Source organism: Bacillus rossius, chromosome 18 (assembly GCF_032445375.1).
Source record: "Bacillus rossius redtenbacheri isolate Brsri chromosome 18, Brsri_v3, whole genome shotgun sequence".
In the NCBI taxonomy this organism is placed as follows: domain Eukaryota; kingdom Metazoa; phylum Arthropoda; class Insecta; order Phasmatodea; family Bacillidae; genus Bacillus; species Bacillus rossius.
In genome coordinates, this window is record NC_086345.1 from 29,957,438 (window position 1) to 29,978,855 (window position 21,418).

Here is a 21,418-nt window from a genome sequence, read left to right on the forward strand (position 1 = left end):
AAAAGTAGAAACAAAAAAAAAAGGACCCATGGAGTGTGCACCAACATACCAATTACTCAGTGATTTTAAAAAAAAACTTCCAGCGGTAAGTTGAACAAAACCCAAAATGCAGAGTTCCTGGAGTTGACTGTCGCTGACACCAAAATGAAGTGACAGCCACAAGTGTTGACATGAGTCTGTCGGGGACATCCAAAATGTACCAACACACTTCACTTTTACAGTTTATTATGTATAAAAGATGCACTGTACTATACACATCGACAGCAAAATAAAAACAAAGTGTTTGTCGGACAAATCAGAAGTTGGTGTGGTCACAGTTCCCACTCACTTAGTATCTTTATTTACTCTTACATCCCAACGTGCAAGCGTGAGCGAAATGTTACAAAACATGACGCATACCACCACAACACGAAAAAAAAAAAAGAACCAACGGTCCAATCACAACGCACCGTCTGTGACGAGAATACGTCACAAAACAGCATTTCACAAGGTCACATACAATGTGAATACAAAACAACGTAACCAACCAAATTGCAAAAAATAAAAAATAAATTCTCGGACAAGTTTATTGATGGTGAATTCATGACACATCTAAAGCAAGCTCCATGCACACAAGATCACACACACACACACACACAAAATGCTTCGGACAATACGTAGTTCTTTTTTTTCTTTTCACAGCATTAAAAACACATAAATAGTTTTATTTTGGGAGTCTACACATACATTTGTCACTCTTATGCTTTACAAAACATCCACACATTTACATGTTTGGGAAACAACCACAAATTTTTTTTGAACTGTACAGTGAAAAAAAAGGAAAACAAAACAGACACACAAAGAGCTGTATCACAACAACATTGGTACAATAGCCTTCTTTTAAAACTATCATTACAGGGAGTGAAGTATTTCCTGTCGAGACATTCCCAAAAACACTGTGGCTCCTGCTCAAACCTGCAGTTGGCAGCATTGCTTCACAGACTCTGGGTCGAACTACGCTTCGGCTAGCAGCGCGAGTGGCCAGGAACAAGAGTCCACGCACTAATATTTTAGTCATTACGACTGGAACAATCTTATGTATCAACTTGAATTATTTCAAGTTGCATGCCAAAACGTCTTCTGAGATGTGTCTCGTTTCAAATAATAAACAGGAATTTGTGCACTTGGGTCTATTTTGCTTACGTGAGCAAACCCTGTCATGTCAAGACAGTTTATTTGCATCTCTTTTATACCTTCCCAAAACTAAATACATAATAGCTACAAACCTGTTGTGCCTTTATACGATACTGAACTTGGCTACAGAGAACGAGTCTTTAATCCGGCATGTTTGGAACCAACGCCGCATAGTTTGAAACGTTGTAAATACGTAGCTGCTCCATACATAGAAAAAGTACACAGCATTTGTCTCATTAAAAAAATTAATTACCAGTGTGTCCACACAAATATGTTGAAAAATCTCCTTAATAATTTTTCAAAAAAAAAAAAAAAATAATTTATCTATTTTGCAATTATCTGAAAGGAATAAAGATAACCCAGCTTCCACCGTCCCTGTGTTAGAGAGTGTTCAAGCACTCCCCAGTGATGTGTCATCTAACCTTGGTATTAAAGGAAATTCATGTGTTTTCATGTGGCATGTACAATTATTATAATAAGAAACTTGGACACCAAATTTAGCCTAGAATTTTTTTAAAATTGTACTCATTTTAGGGGAAAACTGTTACGTGGTGCATGCTCAAATCTCAGATCCACCTTCAAATTTTAACCATGCTCGTTCCGTCGAGATCCAGCTGTGGTCAACTCCAGTTCCAGGTATGTATACCTCTTCACAATCAAGAATGAACTCTCAGCTTTTGTTGTTACTCTTACTAATTTGTGTTTTTTTACCTCCTTGATTATATAAATGATAAAATAATACTTTTTTGGGCTTCCATCACAAAAAAAATGCTACCCAAAACTGTAAATATCTTTCCCCCTTCCTAAAACCTCGCACCAGAACACAAAACAAAACAGCAGTAGAATGAACGGGCATTGGGGGAAACAAGAAAGAGGAAAAGAAAGGTTTTCGAACTAAAATTTGCCCCCCCCCCCCCCCCCCCCGCCCCCCCCATTTATCAACGCATGCTTCATGAAGGTTCACTGAAAATTATCTAAACCTGCATTCACAAGCAGTTTACTACTATTTATTACTGTAAATGTAAATGCATTTCATAACTCATTTGAAATAAATTTAATGAGAAATAAACTTGAATAAAAAAAATCTAAAGAGTCTAAACCCACACTTGAAACTAGAAAAGCAGTGAGACGTGCCACACACACGGTACAGCTAGCCGGCCAGGTGCGTGCGAATAACAACCTACAAGTCCTCCACATCACCACATCACGTTCATGAGATCAGACATTAGTTCCGTCTGGCAAGAAGTACCAATCAGAAACACCTTCAACAAAACAACAAACCTAAATAAATGCCATAGAGGGACCATGGTTGGCAAAAAATCTAAAATGTCCCAACAAATATAACTTTCCCGAGCAGCTATTTTAGTCACAGAAATTCAGGGTGATGTTAATGATTAAGTCACAGAGACTACATTCATTATATCCCAGGCAGTAGTTAACTCACCTAAAAGTGAACGACCGTTCTAACTTGAAGTAGATCATGGCTTCCGTTCGAACACATGTAGTTTTGAACACTGATTATTAAAATAATAGAAGGAGAAGTAGCTTTGCTTCTGGGTTGTAGACATGTCCTTGGCAAATAATTCACTGACGTTTCAGTTGACATTGCAGTCGCCATCATCAGGGAGCAGTTACCTTCTAGGTATGAAGGCGACTGCAGTGTCGACCGAAACGCCAGTGAATTATTCGCCAAGGACGCAGCTACAGCCCAGAAGCCAAGCTACTTCAGACAATGGCCGTGAAAGCCTGTGAACATTATTAATAGAAGGAGAACATTGCACGTCAAGATTTTTATATCATACCACTTTTAATGTTATACGTAATGACTAAACTTTGATGTAAGGCCTTTCCATTAGTCACGACTGAGCCCACAAAAAAAATAAATAAATAAACTGACCACATTCTAATTTTCCCTAAATTCCCAATGGAAACAACAGATGTTATACAAACACCAGTGACTTCCTTGGACAGTGAAGCCTTAGAGCACATTCGTGTTGCAATCAACATCACAGCCCACTAGCAACAACTACCACTATTGCAGTCCAGTTTAACTCAACGGGAAGCCTACGATGTACATTCTGCATTGCACAGACCCGAATACTCACGTTGGCAAGCCTTCTTTTCACAGACGAGAGAGCCAAACCCGAAGTTCCCCGAAGTTCGTGCTTGCTTTTTTGTTTACATGATTTCGCAGTATCTTTTAATGTAGCTATCCTAACCAAATCAACCGTCCACAATGTTTTAAAGTAGGTATTTATAATGTAGCTAACCTAACCTAATTGACCATTAGTTATCATGAATTGTATATTTATTCATTTACAATGAACAAACCCCCCCCCCCCCCCCCCCAGTCGCATGACTTTCCGTCACAGAGTACTTTCCTTCCCACAGCACAACTGTCCATTTTCAGAGCAATTTAAATAATTTTAAGTTTTTCATTCAGCAACCGTAAACCTTCAATTAACATTTCTCTCACAACTTGGATTTCGAAGGCACTTGTGATAGGCAGCGTTGCCAAGTTACGAATAAGCCACATTGCCATGCTTTTTCAACACACACATGTAAAAAAATTGTGCGCGGTTTTAAATGTGGTATATAATGCAAGTGCACTCACTATCTCTGAAGAAACGATTGGACCGTTTTTTAAAAATATTGAGCTCTGAACCGCTTTCAGCTGAATTTAAATATATTATAAACGTCTGAAACAATTAAAAATTGTTTGCTTTATTTGTTTCTTTCAATGTGTCAAAAAAGAAATTCTCTTTTATATAATGTTTTTCGTAAGATTTTATGAACAAATTTTTTGGTTTGTTTTAGGCGAAGTATAGGAAAACAGAAAACGGTAAAAACTTCCTTCCCTTGAACCTGCACTGACAGCCGGTTTACTGATAGCCAATAACATGGCTGTTATGTCTCCCAATTACGGTGTTAAGACAAACTGTATTATAGTAATCTTCTCAAAATTTACACTGTCACATAAAAAGAGAAGATAACCACCTAACAAATAACCCTATACAATCCTGAAAACAAATACATATTGTTCCTTAAACATTTCTCGAGTTCCTGGATCCCAGACAGCCCTAGTGAAAGCCCGAAGCATAATGCCACTCTTACTTAAAGCACTGCATTCTTACAGCCTTGTACCAATGTTCTTGCAATACAATAAGTGCTACTCAACTTACAAAAACGAAACTTAACGTGATCACATTGAAACCATTTAATATACCTCGATGGTCGTTATTAATTTAAAAACACTTTGACGCCATTCCCACAATCAACAATAAATATCAAAAATCGCCGTCTTGTCCACTTGCTTGATGGCTCACACGTCACGATATATTACATCATGTGGGAACTAAATATCGCTAGACAAATTTTCTACAAGTTTTCGTCAGCTATAAAAATTGAAGCTTGGTAGAGATATGAATCAACGGAAACACACACACGAGAATGTACCGCTCGCCGCTCACACCGGCAACCAAACCGCGTTCAGGTCCGCCCTCTTGTATCGTACATTACATAGCTATGTATTTACATGTATATATTTTTTTTTTAATATTGTACTTTATATACATTAAAAACTCACACACAAAAAAAACTGTCCTCATTTAAGTTACGAAGGCTTGGTTTACACATATACACTTATTTTATGTACTATATATATCATATATATAAAATTGCAAGGTGGGTGAACTTGTCAAACTTCATGGAAACGCACTCCGCTCGGGTCCAGGGGTGCCGACACGCCACACGCTCGGCCGAACCGTTCAAACGGGGATGTTGTCTGTGGCGGGCGGGAGGTGGCGCGCCGTCCTACGGCCGGCCGACACTGGGGGTGCCGTCGGAGTTGCGGTGGCGCTTCCAACACAAACACAGCACAAGCACATCAGCACAACAATTGAACAAAACCTAGGCGGAAAGAGAACGCATCAAAAAAAAAAAAAAATACAAAGAAGAGAATAATCGTACACATAAAAAAAATGAACGTTTGCGCGCGCGCACATGTGATTGTACGTTTGTCTTCCATGCGCTCACGCACCGTTCATCCGATTGGAGTTGAAAAATTGCACACTTGACCTTAGGAACAAGGGGGAAGGTCACCGTCTAGGGTGAGATCTCGATGAAACAAAAACCCTCGAAGCAGAACGCAATAATTCTCGTAAAAAAAATCCTCGCGATTCCGTCGTGGTGGTGCAGAGTAACCACGACAGAAAGAATGCGTGTTATTGAAGGCATCTCACTCGGCACAAGACAAGAGTGTGCGCCCGCAGGTACTCACTTGGTCTGCTTGGCAGCCTCTGGCGTCCGGGCGTTCGGGTCGGGCGCGGAGGCGTTGGGCGCCGCGCGGTGCAGGCGCATGCTCACCCGCCGCTCCTGGGTCTCTCCCGCGCGCCCGCGCGGCGACGCTGCAAACCCCCGCCACGGTCGACATGCAGGGCAGCTCAGTCCGGGAAGTAAGGCAGTTAGCTTAAAACCCTCTCCTGCCTGGCGGGACTTGAGTGTCCCACAATGTTCGAAGCCCCATAGAAATAGTTGTGTGCGTGTTTGAAACCACATGCTGCCTGTCGGGACCTCTGGGTCCCTGTATAGCTCCGCTCTGCCAGTTGTCGAAGAAGTTCGATTGACAGCCGAGAGGTTGCAGCACTGATACGGCAGCGCTGCACTCGTCTGGAGCGCCCTTTTTTTTGTTCGTTGAGCTGGACGTATGATAAATGCCTGTCAGGACTTAAAAATCCCTTCATTAAAAAAATATATTAAATATAAATTTAAAAAAAATTTGGAAAAAAATATGGTCTCCTTTTATGCCTACATAATATAAAAATGAAATAAAAATTACAAAATTCCTTTTTTTAAAATATTTCTAGGCAGGAAAGGGTTAACTGCATCAAAACTGATTTTTTTCCCCCTTAAAAAATTTAAACTTTTTTTTTACAAATATATTTTATAATTACTGCAGCTGACTTAACATAACCAACCTTTCACTCCACTTGACTAATTTCCCAGAAGTTACTCAACTACATATTCACATTTTTATTTCCCTCGGTAATTTGTTACATGCGGAAAAAAAAATTCTAATAGGATTCCAATTCTCTGTTTTTTCTATTCAAATTTGATTTTTCACATTCGAGAATATGTAATTTATTCGTATTTGATTCAAGCTAAAGAACTAATATACATTTGCACAGGCCTAATTTTTTTTCTCTTTTACAAAAGAACTAATTATTGACACATTTCAACCTTTGAAGTAGCATAGTTACCTATGCTAATTTTTACAAGTATAAAAATTCTGAACTAGCAGCAAACAAAGCAAGCGTTAAGTCTTTTTTCAATACTTATTTGCTCTTTTGCGATATTTTTTTTTTTTTGTTTCAGAGACATCCGTCTACTGAAACCACTTTTACTTTGCGCTGCGCACTCTCTATAGATTCCTTTGGCGATGAGACTTTGTACATCCCTTTGGAAGTATCAATTTGATTGCAATAAGTCATGCATTACAGTAACTTCTAGTGTCGTTAACAAATTGACCAATGGTTCCGTAAGAAACCACAAAACGATTGTAGCAAATATTTCATAAGTGCGAGTGGAAATGCTTAAAAAGACCTAGTATGAATGCACATCAACAAAAAAAATTATCCACGATCTCTTGCCATAAACTGCATCGTCACCTCGATTGGCATGTCTACCGCACATCCCAAAATACTGTAATACGATGATGTGTGACGATTTCCTTCGAGGAGAGTCTCCTACTGCGTCATATGCGGAAATGTGAGTGGTAAAATATAACCACATATTTGCTACAAAATTTTTCCTTCTTTTTTCTTACCAACATAGATTGACATAATTTAGGATAGGTCAATATACGTTATACAATAATTTATTTTCTGCGGATTGGTAGGTACTGTTTAAACAAAATTTTTTTTTGTTCCTATCAGTTTGTAGAAGGTTAGCACAGTTCCTACCCAAGAACCTAATATTAAATGAGCCATCAGGTGGTAAAGAAAAGACCAAATGTACATTTTAATTGGTTTTTGTTTGCATGAAAACACTTGTTTTCCTGTGGAAGTGTTAACTCTGAAAACTCGCGCGGCGTGCGCGAGGTGTTTAGTGTAAATAGTGCAGTGCTTGAAGAGAAGAACAAAACTGTCACACATTGGCCAGCCTGCCTGAAAACTGAGGAATTTTCGGTTTAACAGGTGGTCCACCTGACGCGCGGAAGTGACGTGTCTCTACAGTCAGTTTTTTTTTGTTGTTGTTACCTAATGGTACGAAAAACGAGTCATGTCGTCGCAGTGCAATCGGATTAAAAATTGTGAAATCATTGCGCGCCATAGGTTTGAGGTCTGTATTAGTGATGTGCGAGTCTCGGCATCATCGAGAACGAGTCGAGACAGAAATTTTCTCGATCTCGTCTCGAGATAATTTTTTTGGCTCGGAATTTTCGAGAATTTTGTAAACAAGAAATAGGTTAGGTAATATAATATATTGAGGCAGCATTTTGTGTTGCGTGTTGAAATAATTAACATATCTTCAACGTAACGTAGATCGAATAAAATAAAATATACTTGTTACGATAGTATACACGATAAATTATTAAAAAGTTAAAAACGAACAACTTCCGTTCACAAGTCACTACATGAAACGGTAAACGTAAACAATGAATTCTGCTGTGGTTATCACATTAAATTACAGAAGAAAATGATTATTTTCCGTTAATAAAACCAACATTGAAGTTAAAAATAAATCATTTTCGGTATCAATATCAAGTATCAACGTAAAACGGTACGGTAAAAAATAAAAATATAAACATGACTGCAGAATTCTTCCGCGATTGCATTTTGTTTTATGGCCTTAGGTTATACACACGGCCAGCAGTATATAACAAGCAACATGTTTAAATTGCGGTCCGTATCGTGAGTGACATATCGATAGTGGCGAATGTTCAGACTTTCATGATCAAGTACCGTCCATGGCTCAAGGAAACTGTATAGACTATGGAGTCAATAACGTATGTTTACGTACGACAATAGGCAAATAAACTTGAGTGTAAAGGTAAAGTTGTAATTGCAATTGTGGATACTTGATAAAATTATTGAATAATTATGTATGTTTGTCAGATTATTGAGTTTTACTTTTTTGGATCATATTATCCTGTTAACTAAAGTACAGATTTCTCGATCTCGACTCGATTCTCGAGAATTTTTAAATTGCTTTCTCGATCTCGTCTCGAATTCAAAAAAGTCTTTCTCGCACATGCCTAGTCTGTATGTGACAGAAGCTATTATTTTTGTACTTAAAACTTACGAAAGTTAATGTTTGTCCTGTTCTTGTGCAGTCTATGCTACAGCATACCGTAAGCACAGTTTGTTACATGCTGTTAGTTGTGTCAAGTATATACGAAAATGTTTAATAAAGTTTTTTTTTTTTGTTTAGTATGTGGTGTCTAGCTGTATGTACAGAGAATTTTGAAATTTATTATTTAGCTTTTCAAATTTTCAAATTTTTGGATTTAAAAAAAAAACAGTATTTTACAGCACATTTAAGCCACTTTTTTTTTATCTTTGTATTTTAAATCCATAATTTTCCTAATAGTGAGCATAAGATGCATATTTAGCTTATTGTGACGTAAGATACGTAATGCTCCCTATGTTGCCAATGCTTTGAAATGAGCACACGACTAAACGCGCGAGGCGTGCGCACCTGCGGTGGGGCTGGCGGTGGTGACGGGGGGAGTGGCGCCCGGCGGGCTGTTCACCAGGTCGAAGGCGGTCTGGGTGCGCCGGCTGGTGCCCCCGCCCGCCGCCGTGGTGGCGGCAGTGGCCTGGCCCGTGCGCGACGTGTAGCGTCTCTCCCGGGGCTCCTCCGCGCCGCCATGTCTCGAGCCACCCTGCCGGCACAAGAAGCGCTCTCACTTCCGGTCGACCATCCCGGTATTGTCCTCAGTGTTTTCCAATGTAGAATTTTAACATGAAACTTCCAGTGACCAAACACACGGTCACAAGGTTTCACAGTTAATTATTACATGTAAAAAGTTTATTTTGTATTACCAATTGGTTCTCTCCTTTTAATATTTATTTCTACTTTAAACATTTGTGTCTCAAAACCAAACAAACCCGGGGGAACTGTAAAACAAGGAGAGACTGGTAAATGAACCAGAGTCCTGGTGACGCGAGTTTACCATCGCACCGTGGCGCCACCTGGCTGGGAACGTTTGCGAATCCCCCCTTCGTCAGTGTCGTCCACACACTATCACAACAGCTCTTGACTTCAGCCTGATGCACTCTGATTTGACCCATGCTACGATGTTTCAGAAAACACAGAAACAAAAAAAAATTAGCTAAAAGAAAAACATACTTAGAACATGTGTGCGCATGGCCATCAACATCACAGGCGAGTGACAGACAATGGTCCGTGTCGTGGACTAGGGTAGCACATGCAGTGTTTATTGCTCGGTTTATTCGCCATTGGCGAGTTGCAGGAACTAGTGAGAACGTTGTATGTCCAGTAAAAACTTCTGGGACTGTCCTTGCGTTACACGCCTCATCAAAGATTCCAGAGGTTTACGCCATCAACTTCTCGCTTCTCTGAGCGTTATCTCCTGAACCCAGTCTCTGAAGTGGACAGATGATAAGACTATGAATTTTTATAAATTATTGATGGTTGCATTTATATATGTTGATTAATAAAAATATTAATAAGTACATATAAATTCCATGGCGATTTCACACAGTTCAGCTGGCATTGGTAGATCTGCATTTTCAGAAGTCAACACAGGTGTTAAAAAAGTACTGGTTGCAGTCACAATGGAAATTTTTCCAGGAAGGCTTCCGAAAATTAACTGACCGGTAAAACAATAACTTGTTTACCAATTATTACAGCAAATAAACATTATACAAAACACTTTACTAACCCAAAATTGTAATTCTACTGGGAAAAAAAAAAAAAAAAAAAAGGGGGGGGGGGGGGGGGGGGTAATCTGTAGTAAGATTCTTCAGATTTTACGCTGAGTAAATTTTTTGGCAATGAATACTGTATTTTGCAAATTTTATAACGAAATAAAGGAAATCCAACCTTTGTACCCATATCTGGCTAGGTACTCTCTCCCCTCCACTTTATATATATATATATATATATATATATATATATATATATATATATATATAAATATAAACTAATTTAAAAAAACGCCAAAAACACAGTAACCATTAGTTTTGTACAAAAAATTGAACAGATTTTCAATGTCATTAATTAAGTCCTCTAACTTTCAGTGACATCTTCCCCCTCACACGTATATTCCCAGACCTGCCCCATGACTGTTCGCCAGCGGGCGCGGGCACTCACGAATTTCAGCATGTTCCAGTCGAAGACGTAGTCGTAGGTGAAGCCCTGGCGGTGGAACAGCGTGCGGAACAGCTGGCGCAGGTACGAGTAGTCGGGCCGCTCCTCGAAGCGCAGCGAGCGGCAGTAGTTCAAGTACGTGGGGAACTCCGCTGCAACACGGCGCGGCGCGGCGCTCCGTCACCGCCTCCCTTCCCTACTTCCACTACACGTGGCGCACCCTGGCATCCTCACCGGCCATCACTCTGCCTGACCGACATGTTCCACTGTATCATCGGTGCTTTAGGGGAGCCTGCATGTATGACAACACACATTCATGGTTGCTACAGAAATAGAATCTTAGAATTCCCTGACTTTTCCCTGTTTTCCAGAAATTTAAGAGAAAAATTCCCTGACTTTCTTGAAGTACATACCATAAATATTAACGTGCATATGATTAAATGTAGTATAAAAATTTCAACACGAGGTAAAATAAGGTTTTTTTTTGTGTTATTTTGACGGCAGAATTGAGAATGTGTTTTTTCCATCAACATGGCTGGTGAGAGCTCTTCGGCCCATATTGCTGAGTTGAATACTTTTGTAGCACAAAGTGCAGTACGCAGAATTTATATTTTTAGCAGAGGGTTTGATAAGCTGAAACTGTGGCTCCTTGAGCCAATTCTCCTTAAAAGTAGTTTTCTTCGACATCTCTAAGCTAAAAAAAAGTACATATTAATATTTTCAGGTTAGGTTAAAACATTGTTTCTGAATTCTTAAAAAAATATAACTACACAAATACAAAAACTATTACAAATTCACACCTAGCAATATAATGGGCCTACTTAGAGAATTACAATAGCAGCATTACAACATGCAATACTCTTACAATCTTACAATGTTAACTAATGATTCTGGGGAAAAACATGTTCAGTTATGCATATTTTTTTATACATAATGTAAGTGTCATGCAACAGAACTCAAAGATTATAACGGTTGATAAATAAGTAAGTTAAAAAAATAGGTAGAAAAAAATGCAAAAACATAACCGCACACAAAAGCCACGTGTTTTCGTATCAGCTTGGTAGTTTTCAAAATGAGAATTGGTATTGCCTCTTTATCAAAATGCACTTTATTTTCTTATGATCGCATCAAAAACTAACTTCACCTGAAACAACGCCTTTGAATTCACGTAATAAGCTTTGTAGTCATCTTATTCCACATGAAAATAGCCTTCAAAAGATAAACGACGCCATGCCCGTTCTGTAGTTCACTGCATGGAAAGGAACATAATACAAAGTCTCAAGGGCAAATTAAAAAGGAGCAAAACACGAACAAATGAAGGCCTGGATTCGCTAGTGAACAAACGAGTGCCTGGATTGGCCAGAAGTTATGGTGGGTGGTTGTAACAGCCTATTGCAACGGACAATCGTAGACCAAGTAAAAAAAAAAACGTTGCAGTTGCCGTGTGCCTTAAGCAGCAGCCTTTTAGCGGAGTCGTTCGGTAGCGGTACGAGCGCATCAAAACAAAGCTTTGTTTTAATTATACGCAACTTTAAAATTTCCAGAATTCGTAGAATTTTCCCTGACATTTCCCGGAATTCCCTGACCATTTAAATTTCCCTGACATTTCCCGGTTTTCTAGTCCTGTAGCAACCATGACATTGTTATTGGGGATAAAACTGAAACAACACTGAACAGCATGTCAGTACAGAGTAGAACACTAATAAAACAACTGAAATGCAACTGAAAACCTTTCCAACAAAGAAAGTTTCAAATAAACACAACACCAAAGAAAATAAGTTTGAAATAAAACAATTTTCAGCCCTATTTATATACAGCCACTTTATATTCAGTTTAAAAGTAACTGTTCGTATTTAAGTGTCAAACACAATTATATGACTATTTTACATAGAAAATATGTGATTATTAATTTTTATTTTTTAGGAATATATATATTTAAAAACCCATAAAAAATATTTCCAAAACAGAAATCACAGTGCTGCACTATACCTTCAATACTCAAGATCGCCACGTGTCTGCACAACTGGGTTCACTTCAAAGCTACGAAACAGGATCGCTAGGGAAAGCTGAATTTTTTTTTGTGCATCGGTCGAATTCTTTGGCTAGAGAATACTCGTAACAATATTGTCTGAGCTCCAACGACCCGGCAGCAGCGCGGCTTCACCACGGTCAACAAGTGAATGGTGAAACGTGCCAGGTCGGTCCACGCGGCAGCAGCAAAGAGCCGTGGGTCCAACTCTAGAGTGCGCACCAACACTGGGACGGACGGCAGGGCGGCCGTACGTTTCTCCTATCTTGTAATTTTTCCCTGGGAGAAACAAAGAGCACAGCGTCGCGGGGCCTCACCTGGGTAGCCCTTGCACAGCTCCTCGATGGAGGTGGACATCTTCTTCTCGCTGATGCGCTCGTACTTCTGGCGCTTGGTGGCAGCCTTGAGCCCCTGCCAGGGCAGCGAGCCGCGGTTGAAGTACATCAGCACGTAGCCCAGGGACTCCAGGTCGTCGCGCCGGCTCTGCTCTGCACTCACGCCCGCGCTCCGTCACCACGCCACTCTCCCTCCTCGTCTCACACTCACCACGCTGCCCCCAGCAGCGCAGGCTCTTTCGTGTCGCCCCGGTACATGGCACACGTTACATAATTTAGTTAATTATATAATTTAGTTACGTCCAATCATTGCCAGCGACAAGATGTACTGCAACCTGCAAGATTTCCAGACTCAAAATGGATTCGTGCTCAAGGAAATCAGCGTCACCTCCGGAGACAAAGACTCGAACCCGCACGTTCCGACCTCCGCATCCTCGGAAACTAGGTACTAGAGGAAAAAAAAGTAAACGATCGTATGAACGGCTACGTAAATGTCATCACGAACTGGAGTGGGACGGAGTAAAAAAAAATTCAGTACCGCCAAGTGAAAAACGCTATTGAAGATTTACCGGTTCAAAACGAAATAATCTACGTTGCCGGACCTGAACGGACGAAATGGCTGAGCAAGTTGTGTGATGCGTCAGTTGAAATTGTAGACCTAAAGACCGACTACGGCTGTCCGTCCCTACGCAAGCAAATGTTTCAAACAACTTTGCCCCTAATTGCACTTTGAGGTTTGCCCGGACAATAAAGTAACCTCGTTTAATCGAGGCTAAGGTTAATAGAGACTCTTCTGTGATTGAAACTTCTTGTCTGACTAACTGCACCGTGGCCACTTATTAGAAGACAGCTGGGTGACAAAACACAACTCTACTGCAATAATCTCCGTTTTATAAATATTTTTGTCACCAAGTTCTGAAATCAGCCTGAAACGCAGGTTAGTACGCCACCCAGCACCGAAATCCAAGTTATATCATGGAATTAAGTGTCTTTTGACCAAAACTTAATTCAAATTATAAAAAAAAAGTAATCTTTTAATGTTTGACATTCAAGAAATCATTTCCAGGCAAAAATGGATCAGAAAAGTTAATTTAATTTGATTTACTGTGCATCTCTTATTTGATCACTTTCAAAACACACATTCTCGCTAGTTTATTGTTCTGAATAATGTATCTGTTTTAAATCAATTCATTACAAATTATTTTATCGTAAAAATGCAGCACATACATTTTACCACTATTTTGGTGGAGTGAGTATAACAAAACATCTTTTATACAAATAAAAATGAAAACATTGAATTCCTGTTTTAAAAATGAAACTGGACTAAAAATAAAACCATAAATTTTGTCTCTAGTTATAAAAAAATTTAATCATGGCAAAATATATAAAAAAAAAACCAAATAATAAATTTGAAGCAACCTCAATTCTTAAACATCAGTGACCTCACAACTTATCAGCAAAAAAAAAAAAATAATAAAAACCCGGCAATACGAGATAATGTGAGATAAAACTGATATGAGCTACGATATGATCACACAGTTAAATTAACGATGACGACGGAGTATAATTAAAATTATTTTCAAACAGAGATGTGTGTACCAGCCCAACAGACACGGGTGCCCAAACTTTGAACAAAATTTTTTTGAAAGCAGCGCATGAATGGACGGACTTGTTTTCAAATGTGAAATACTTAAAGTGCTGGTTACCGTATAAAAACTAAGGCATCCGTGGGATTTTATTCAGAGTGGTGTATATTTGCTTCTCGTCATTCCCACGATAGCGAGATGACATATGTATGCCCTCGTCCCCTTGAAACACGTAAAAGCGAGGACTGGCGCGCGGCTCACCTATGCCCAGGTGCGTGTTGATGCTGGCGTAGCGCGCCGTGCCAGTCAGGTTCTTGTTCTCGCGGTACTGGATGTGCTGGTGCGTGCGGCCGTCCCGGTACTTCTTGGCCAGGCCGAAGTCGATGATGTACACCAGGTTGCCCTTCTTGCCCAGCCCCATCAGGAAGTTGTCGGGCTTGATGTCGCGGTGGATGAAGTTGCGGCTGTGGATGTAGTCGATGCGGGATATCTGCGACACACCACCTCGCCATCACACTCACGCCCCACACCGCACGAGGAACCATTACGCTTCTACAAGCGTCCAGAAAATATTCCATATTCCGAGTCCACACGTCAAATAGAATCATTTCTTTAACTATTTGTCCCTCCGCGCGGAAGAAAGTGAAACTTCGTAATGCGGAAATGAAAACAGGAAGGGGTAGAAATTGATTTTTAGTGAAAATCATATTGTATCAAATTGAACTAAAAAAAAAAAAAAAAAATAACGAAATCATTCAACGATAAAAGCTGTTTATTTAATCAAGCGGACGGGTTCGCCCCGAGGAGAAAATTGACGCGGCGAGATCTCGTGGACATAGAGAAATGACACACACTCACTATTTATGTGTCTACGAAACATGATTTTTTTCCTGCAATTTAAATTGTAATATACAAAAAGGGTATTGAAAATTGAAACAAATATGGCGACACTACAAACTGTCAGGATCTTTATTTTTTTCTAACTCTCTACTTAGTTCCTTACAATAGCAAAACTTAATGGCTACCCCCTCCATGGTAGCGTTAAACGTTTAACGCAACCTTATTGGAAGTCGCATTAGCAGTTTCATTTAAAAAAAACAGCAAGTGAGAGTCACTCACAAAATATATCATTGAAATAATTAAACCTAAAAAGATTCACTGAGAAAATTTATATTTGTTTTATGCAACATGTTCTACAGATGTTTTTCATAGACAAATAATCTGTGATTGTGATTAAAATTTAAAAACACCCTATTTTTTAACACATTTGTATTAGCTACACTTGTAACTAAGTAATCAAATCTTCTTGTAAGTTGATTTTAACCCACTTCTTATTGTCATATCGATTTGAAACTTTGCAAGTATATGTAATCCCGATGACAATACAATAATTTCATGACTTTGACCCAAAGAGTGAATAAAAAAGGAGGGAGGCAGCATAGGGCAAAAAAAAAAAAAAATACTTTCATGCTAAGGACAATAACCATGCTTTTTGAATATCGAAGAGTCCGGACATGGTGGGATATTTGCCCGAAGTCAAAACCACAAAACATCAAAAATTGATTATTTTTCGATTTAGAGGGTTTCTGAGTCATTAAGGGTCCTCAACCCACCCACCCCCCCCTTTTTCCAAAGGAGAGAGGTCGTTTGCCTCCGACTTTTTATAAGTCAGGATACCTAATTAAAGTATGTTAATTTTGACAAGCTTCTGGGGCCTTCGGGCACCATCGGACTTCCTTAAGGGGGAAGGGGGTGTTTAATGCGCCCAAAATTTTCGGGACTTTGAAAATTAATTTTGTAATGTATTTTGAGGAATTTATAAAAAATTTAATTCAATATAAACTAAAACATAAATATAAAATAATATATTAAAACTAAAATACAAACTTTAATTTTATGCACTAGAAAGTAAAATAAATCTTTGAATTTTTTAATTTGTTCAACAGCGACAGAATTAACTAGAACTGTGTGTGATAAAATTCTTTAATACGTAAGCTTAAAATAATTAAGTAATAAACCAAACCATTTTAATGAAAAAAAAAAAGCATGGGGTAATCTCTTCTTTAACTTTCATAATGACATTGTCCTAATGAATGGATACTAGTGGTAAAAATTTAAGACAACTGTTTCCAAGCATTCCATGCTTTCTTTTCAATAAAATTAATTGTTTTGTTTAATATTTGATTCTTATTTTAAGCTTGTGTATATTAAACATTATTGCTGTTTATCAAATTAATTAAATTTGAAGATTATTTTTTTACACATCAGTTCATAAAATTAAAGCATGTTTTTAATTTTTTAATATAATTTTATTATGTATATATTCAGTTGCATAAATTTAAAATTTCAATAAGAAAATGCATTACAAGGTTTTATTTTCTAACATTTACTTACATCATTCTTTTATTGTTACACGTGAAGTTTCATTTCATTTTCAAAATGGATTCAAAAATACTCAATGTTCGTGAATAGTTTGCTGTTTGATTCGAAACTGATTCAAATAAAAGCCATGATTTGCAGAAGCTTACACGTTACGAAAATTGATTTCATCTGGCAGGCCTGTACTCGCACTATAAGACAAGCGACCAATATTATAGTGGGTCCCTCTCAGTGCTCTGACAAACCTCTGATAAAAATTTCCCTCTTAATCCAAAATTACAAATCTCCTTGACTATTTGTCTCCCAAATAACTTAAGTACCTATTTTGCAACTATTCTGAAAGAAACAGAACCCAGCCTCCGCCATCCCTACAGCTGTACCACTTGAAACAGAACCTTAAATACGTTGTTTCACAGTGTGTACAACTGCGCATTAAAACTCCATCGGAAGAGAAACGCTTTCTCGGTCTGGGTGAATACCAACTGGGACATGACACTGTCCCCTCAAAATACTACCACCGGGGGGATTTCCACGTCTTTTCCCAGGATTCCAAGTAGATTTACCGATTTTCCCCGATTCCCTGGCTCTTAAGTCCACACGAGTGATGCGAGAGCGCGCTGGTCAGTGAACGCAGTCCCGGGGACACGCGGAGAGACAGAACCGTGCCAGCTTGTATTCCACGGCCACATCTCAACCCACTACCTACAGACGAGCACTCCAGGTAAACACTCGGAGGATGCCTGACCACGAACTCTCCGACTGCGGCGTGACGTGTGGGGTTACTTGGGCGTCACAACGAAGGGAAGCAGTTTATACGTACTGAGGAGTCCAGCTAATGCAGAGTCCACTCATCTGGACAATGGTTAATCCGGACAGGATTTAAAAAAATAAGCAGGATATTTATTTTGTTAAGTCTACACCCATCTAAAACTTTATTACGTACATTTCCAGGCAAATTCCATTTAATTCGAACTTTTGGTGAAGCAGACATGGTCCAGGCCCGTGTGGATTAACGGGACTGCTAGGCTCTCAAGTAGGAATGGTTGTCATCTTTTACCATTTTTTTACATTTATCTTGATAACTTTTAAAAAGGTTCTTCTAAGGGCTAATGACATGTGTTAATAGATTTTCTAAGCCCATTAGGAAATATCTCATGGTTATTATCATGGTGATTTTTAGGGGTGCCAGAATAGCATATTTTAATGTAAAGTCAAGAAATGAAAAAATCTAGCATTTGAGTCAAGAGTCAGCGTAACTTTTATTTATTATTATTAAAAACTTCACGAACAGGAAATAGAGGCACAAAAGTACATACTGTATATAATATCTCATAATGGCTTTAGAATCACTATCACAGTGCTAACTGCATAATAGCCTACAGTCCCTACTTACAGTATTAAGATTGACAAAAGAATTTTACAACAATAATTTTCCATGTTATTTAGCTATTTGAATTTGTAAGCAACTTGGACCTATTAAAAAAAATTAACTCAAATTAATATAATGAAACACAGGGACTAAAATATTTTCATCCAGTTGCATTTCAGTCAAGGCTTTAATTTAGGATGTTAATTGGAAACATTAAAAAAAAAAAAAAAAAAAAAAAAAATTCACACCAAAACTATCACATTAGTATTGCTATCTTAAATATTCAAATTTGTTATTGCCTTGTTCACTACAAGCCCAGTACAAGAATATTTATGGTGTCTGTAAAATAATATTGTTCTTATGACCAATATACAGTAACTATGATGCATCTGTGGTAGTTATTGTGCTTCTGAAGTAACTGTAGTTCTTTTATGGTAACTATTGGTTTGTGTGGTTAACTATGGCGCTTCATCCGTGTATATTCTTCACATTCACGTGCACCATTATATTATATTATTTTCAGATAGGTTGGCAGTGAAATAGAAGTGTAATTATTTTCAATGACACAAGGTATATATTATAATAATAATGTGGAAAAGGATATTCAAACCCCATTTTAAGAAACAGTTGTTACTCCATCGAATTCTACAAAATTTTGAGTAAGGTGATTGTTTTTTGTGTTTGTAATATAGGGTAACATAAACAATATTATGATTACGATAAACTAAATGACCACAAATACGCCCAAACAAAAATTTAAATCATGAACACAGTTCAAAATTATGTAAAATCAACAATCATCGCTAGCAAATTCAATACATAATTATCTATCTTGTTAATAATAATGAAACTGCAGGAGATTATAAGTGTCGCATGCTGAAATAATTAAATTGTAACAAATACTTTTTTAATCAGTTCTACTTGAACTGAACACGTTCCCTACTGAACTGTGTTGTATAACTTCACAATTATTAGGTATATAATCCTAATATATTCCAGATTTGTATTAGCGATGTTTCATGAAAGTTTTATTATTTACCTAGACCAAACAGTAAACTACTCAAATTTTCTGAGCTTTAAAATGAAGATTGAGTTGAGTACTAAACACTTGACTTGAAACGTTTAGTACTCGTGTGTGGTATGTATTGCTCTTGTGGTACATGGTGCTTGCTGTTTAAATTCACTACTCCATGAAGAATCTGCACATGAAATATACATTTCGGAATATTAAGAATTATGATTGTACATTGAAAAAAATTAGTTTTTATTCAACTTAATGAATTAAATCAGCAAGCATCATGTACCACAGGATCATGCCATTAGTATCTTTTGATGTACTGAACTAAAACAGCAAGCATCATGTACCACAGGATCAAGCCAACAGGATTAAGACTTCAGGATCCAGGGACAAACTTCAATATATGAATCAAAAGAATTAGGGTATTTTTAATTTTCCAAAGGTGGCTACAATAGTGCTAAACTAAGAGGCACACGATCGCAAATAAACAATGAATGGCGCCCGCAGTGTGAAAACACAGGTATTATAATGTAAGCTTTAAACTGTTATTTTTCACAAACCAGTAGGAATTAAGAGATGTCCCTTCAGTGTAAAATGTAATGTGTGAAAAACATGTTTTCCGATTGTTTTCTTTCCATACTAAAAAGCTGCGATATCACATGTTTTCCGATTGTTTTCTTTCCATACTAAAAAGCTGCGATATCAGAGTATTACCGAAACATGACAAAAAATTTAAAAAAAAAAATTAATTCTCTGATTTTATGTGCTTTGATCTGAATGAAAACCACAACTCATTACAGTCAAAGGTGTATTTCAGGCTGCACAACCTTCTTACTAATTGTATCACACAGCATGAGTTTGGATATGAACAATCATCTAGGCACACTTCAAAACTATGTAACCAAAGTCAGGTACTACGGATCGAGACTTCTGAACCAAAGTTGTACTTACTAATTGGTCAGCTAAAAGAAGTACAGTCTTCAGAGTGAATCGCCGTGTACAAAAATTGAAGAGATCTTCTAGTGATGGTCCAAGTAGCTCCATAACCATCACATTGTAGTCACCTTCCGAGCCACACCACTTGATCGTGGGGATCCCAACTGGAACAGCGAAGCAGTCTCTAGGACACGCGAAATACCAACCCTCAGATACCGTCCGAGCCAACAATAGCACATGTACTAACCTCCACCTTGCATCATTTTGTAGAACTTGGACTCTATGTGCAGTTGCGGGTGCCGGGTTTTTATACATTCTAGCTTGATTGCGACTTCCTCCCCGGTAGAAATGTTGGTTCCTGGGACGAAGCAAAGGCATTATCTTTGATTTTTTTTTTTTTTTTGGAAGCGAGACGGTACCAAAACAAAAAATTGTCTCTACTCACCCAGGTAGATATCTCCAAACGAGCCACTGCCTATTTTACGGCCTAGTCTGTACTTGTTCCCCACACGCAGCTCCATCGCTGTAAATACATGCAAAACCTTCACAAGACAATGGAAACATAAACAGCTTCCATTGTGGTAGCCATGTTTGAAGCTTCTACCATTGCCTTGCAACTACAACGTACCCGTGCATAAAAGTATTGTGACGTAAATACCTCGGGCGCGGGACAAGAATAAAGATCACAGACGGGAAGGCCGTTTCCTTTACTTTCTAGAGATTCATCAAGAAAGTGCAATACTCTCCCAGCAGCCCTGAATATTAAGGTATTCCATTGCAAGGTGTAATATATGTCGCACACACACACGCAGGTACCCGATGTTACTTCGTCCGCCCGCCGCGCTCGACCTGCAGCGCTGCGGTCGCGACAAGTGAGCATCGCTCAGCTGGCGCGGAGTTTGAAACTGCGTTTTGTCGAGTCACTTGTCTCTTCAGCGTCTCTCGCGATTACACGGCTGTCTCCTCATTAGCACTCGTCGAAATAAGCTGTCTCATTAACCAACAAAAGTTATATTACTGTCCCATCACTTTTTTTCTTTTTAGTCAAAATTAATCCTATGCACACATTTTAAAAAAATTATCCTGTAAATATTACTGATTTATATTAATAATTTTTGACGTGATAACGTCTTATAAATCTATGAACGCCAGCTGCACGCACGAAAAGTGGTCACGTTCCGCCAGAGCCGAGCGTGCAAGAACCGGCCAACCACCGTGCGAGAAAATCTTCTATAATATCAAACAGGTTAAGGTGGT

At 38.5% G+C, this 21,418-nt stretch overlaps 1 protein-coding gene across 3 annotated transcripts; it reads right to left on the minus strand.

The window, feature by feature from the left end:
- Positions 1-208: 208 nt before the first annotated feature.
- Positions 209-20,991, minus strand: LOC134541265 (casein kinase I-like). Of its 3 annotated transcripts, none has more exons than XM_063384554.1 (10): positions 20,790-20,991; positions 20,607-20,703; positions 20,409-20,519; positions 20,177-20,325; positions 14,721-14,949; positions 12,856-13,026; positions 10,513-10,661; positions 8,872-9,058; positions 5,453-5,579; positions 209-5,031 (listed from the first exon to the last, which is right to left on the minus strand). In XM_063384554.1, exons 2-10 carry the CDS (start codon positions 20,680-20,682, stop codon positions 4,941-4,943), a joined length of 1,290 nt encoding a protein of 429 aa, XP_063240624.1. In that variant the 5' UTR covers positions 20,683-20,703; positions 20,790-20,991; the 3' UTR covers positions 209-4,940. The 3 variants fall into 3 exon arrangements, with proteins under 3 accessions (XP_063240624.1, XP_063240623.1, XP_063240622.1); XM_063384553.1 differs by having other exon boundaries at positions 20,607-20,684; positions 20,820-20,988; XM_063384552.1 differs by having other exon boundaries at positions 20,607-20,684; positions 20,790-20,879.
- Between the last annotated feature and the right edge of the window lie 427 nt (positions 20,992-21,418).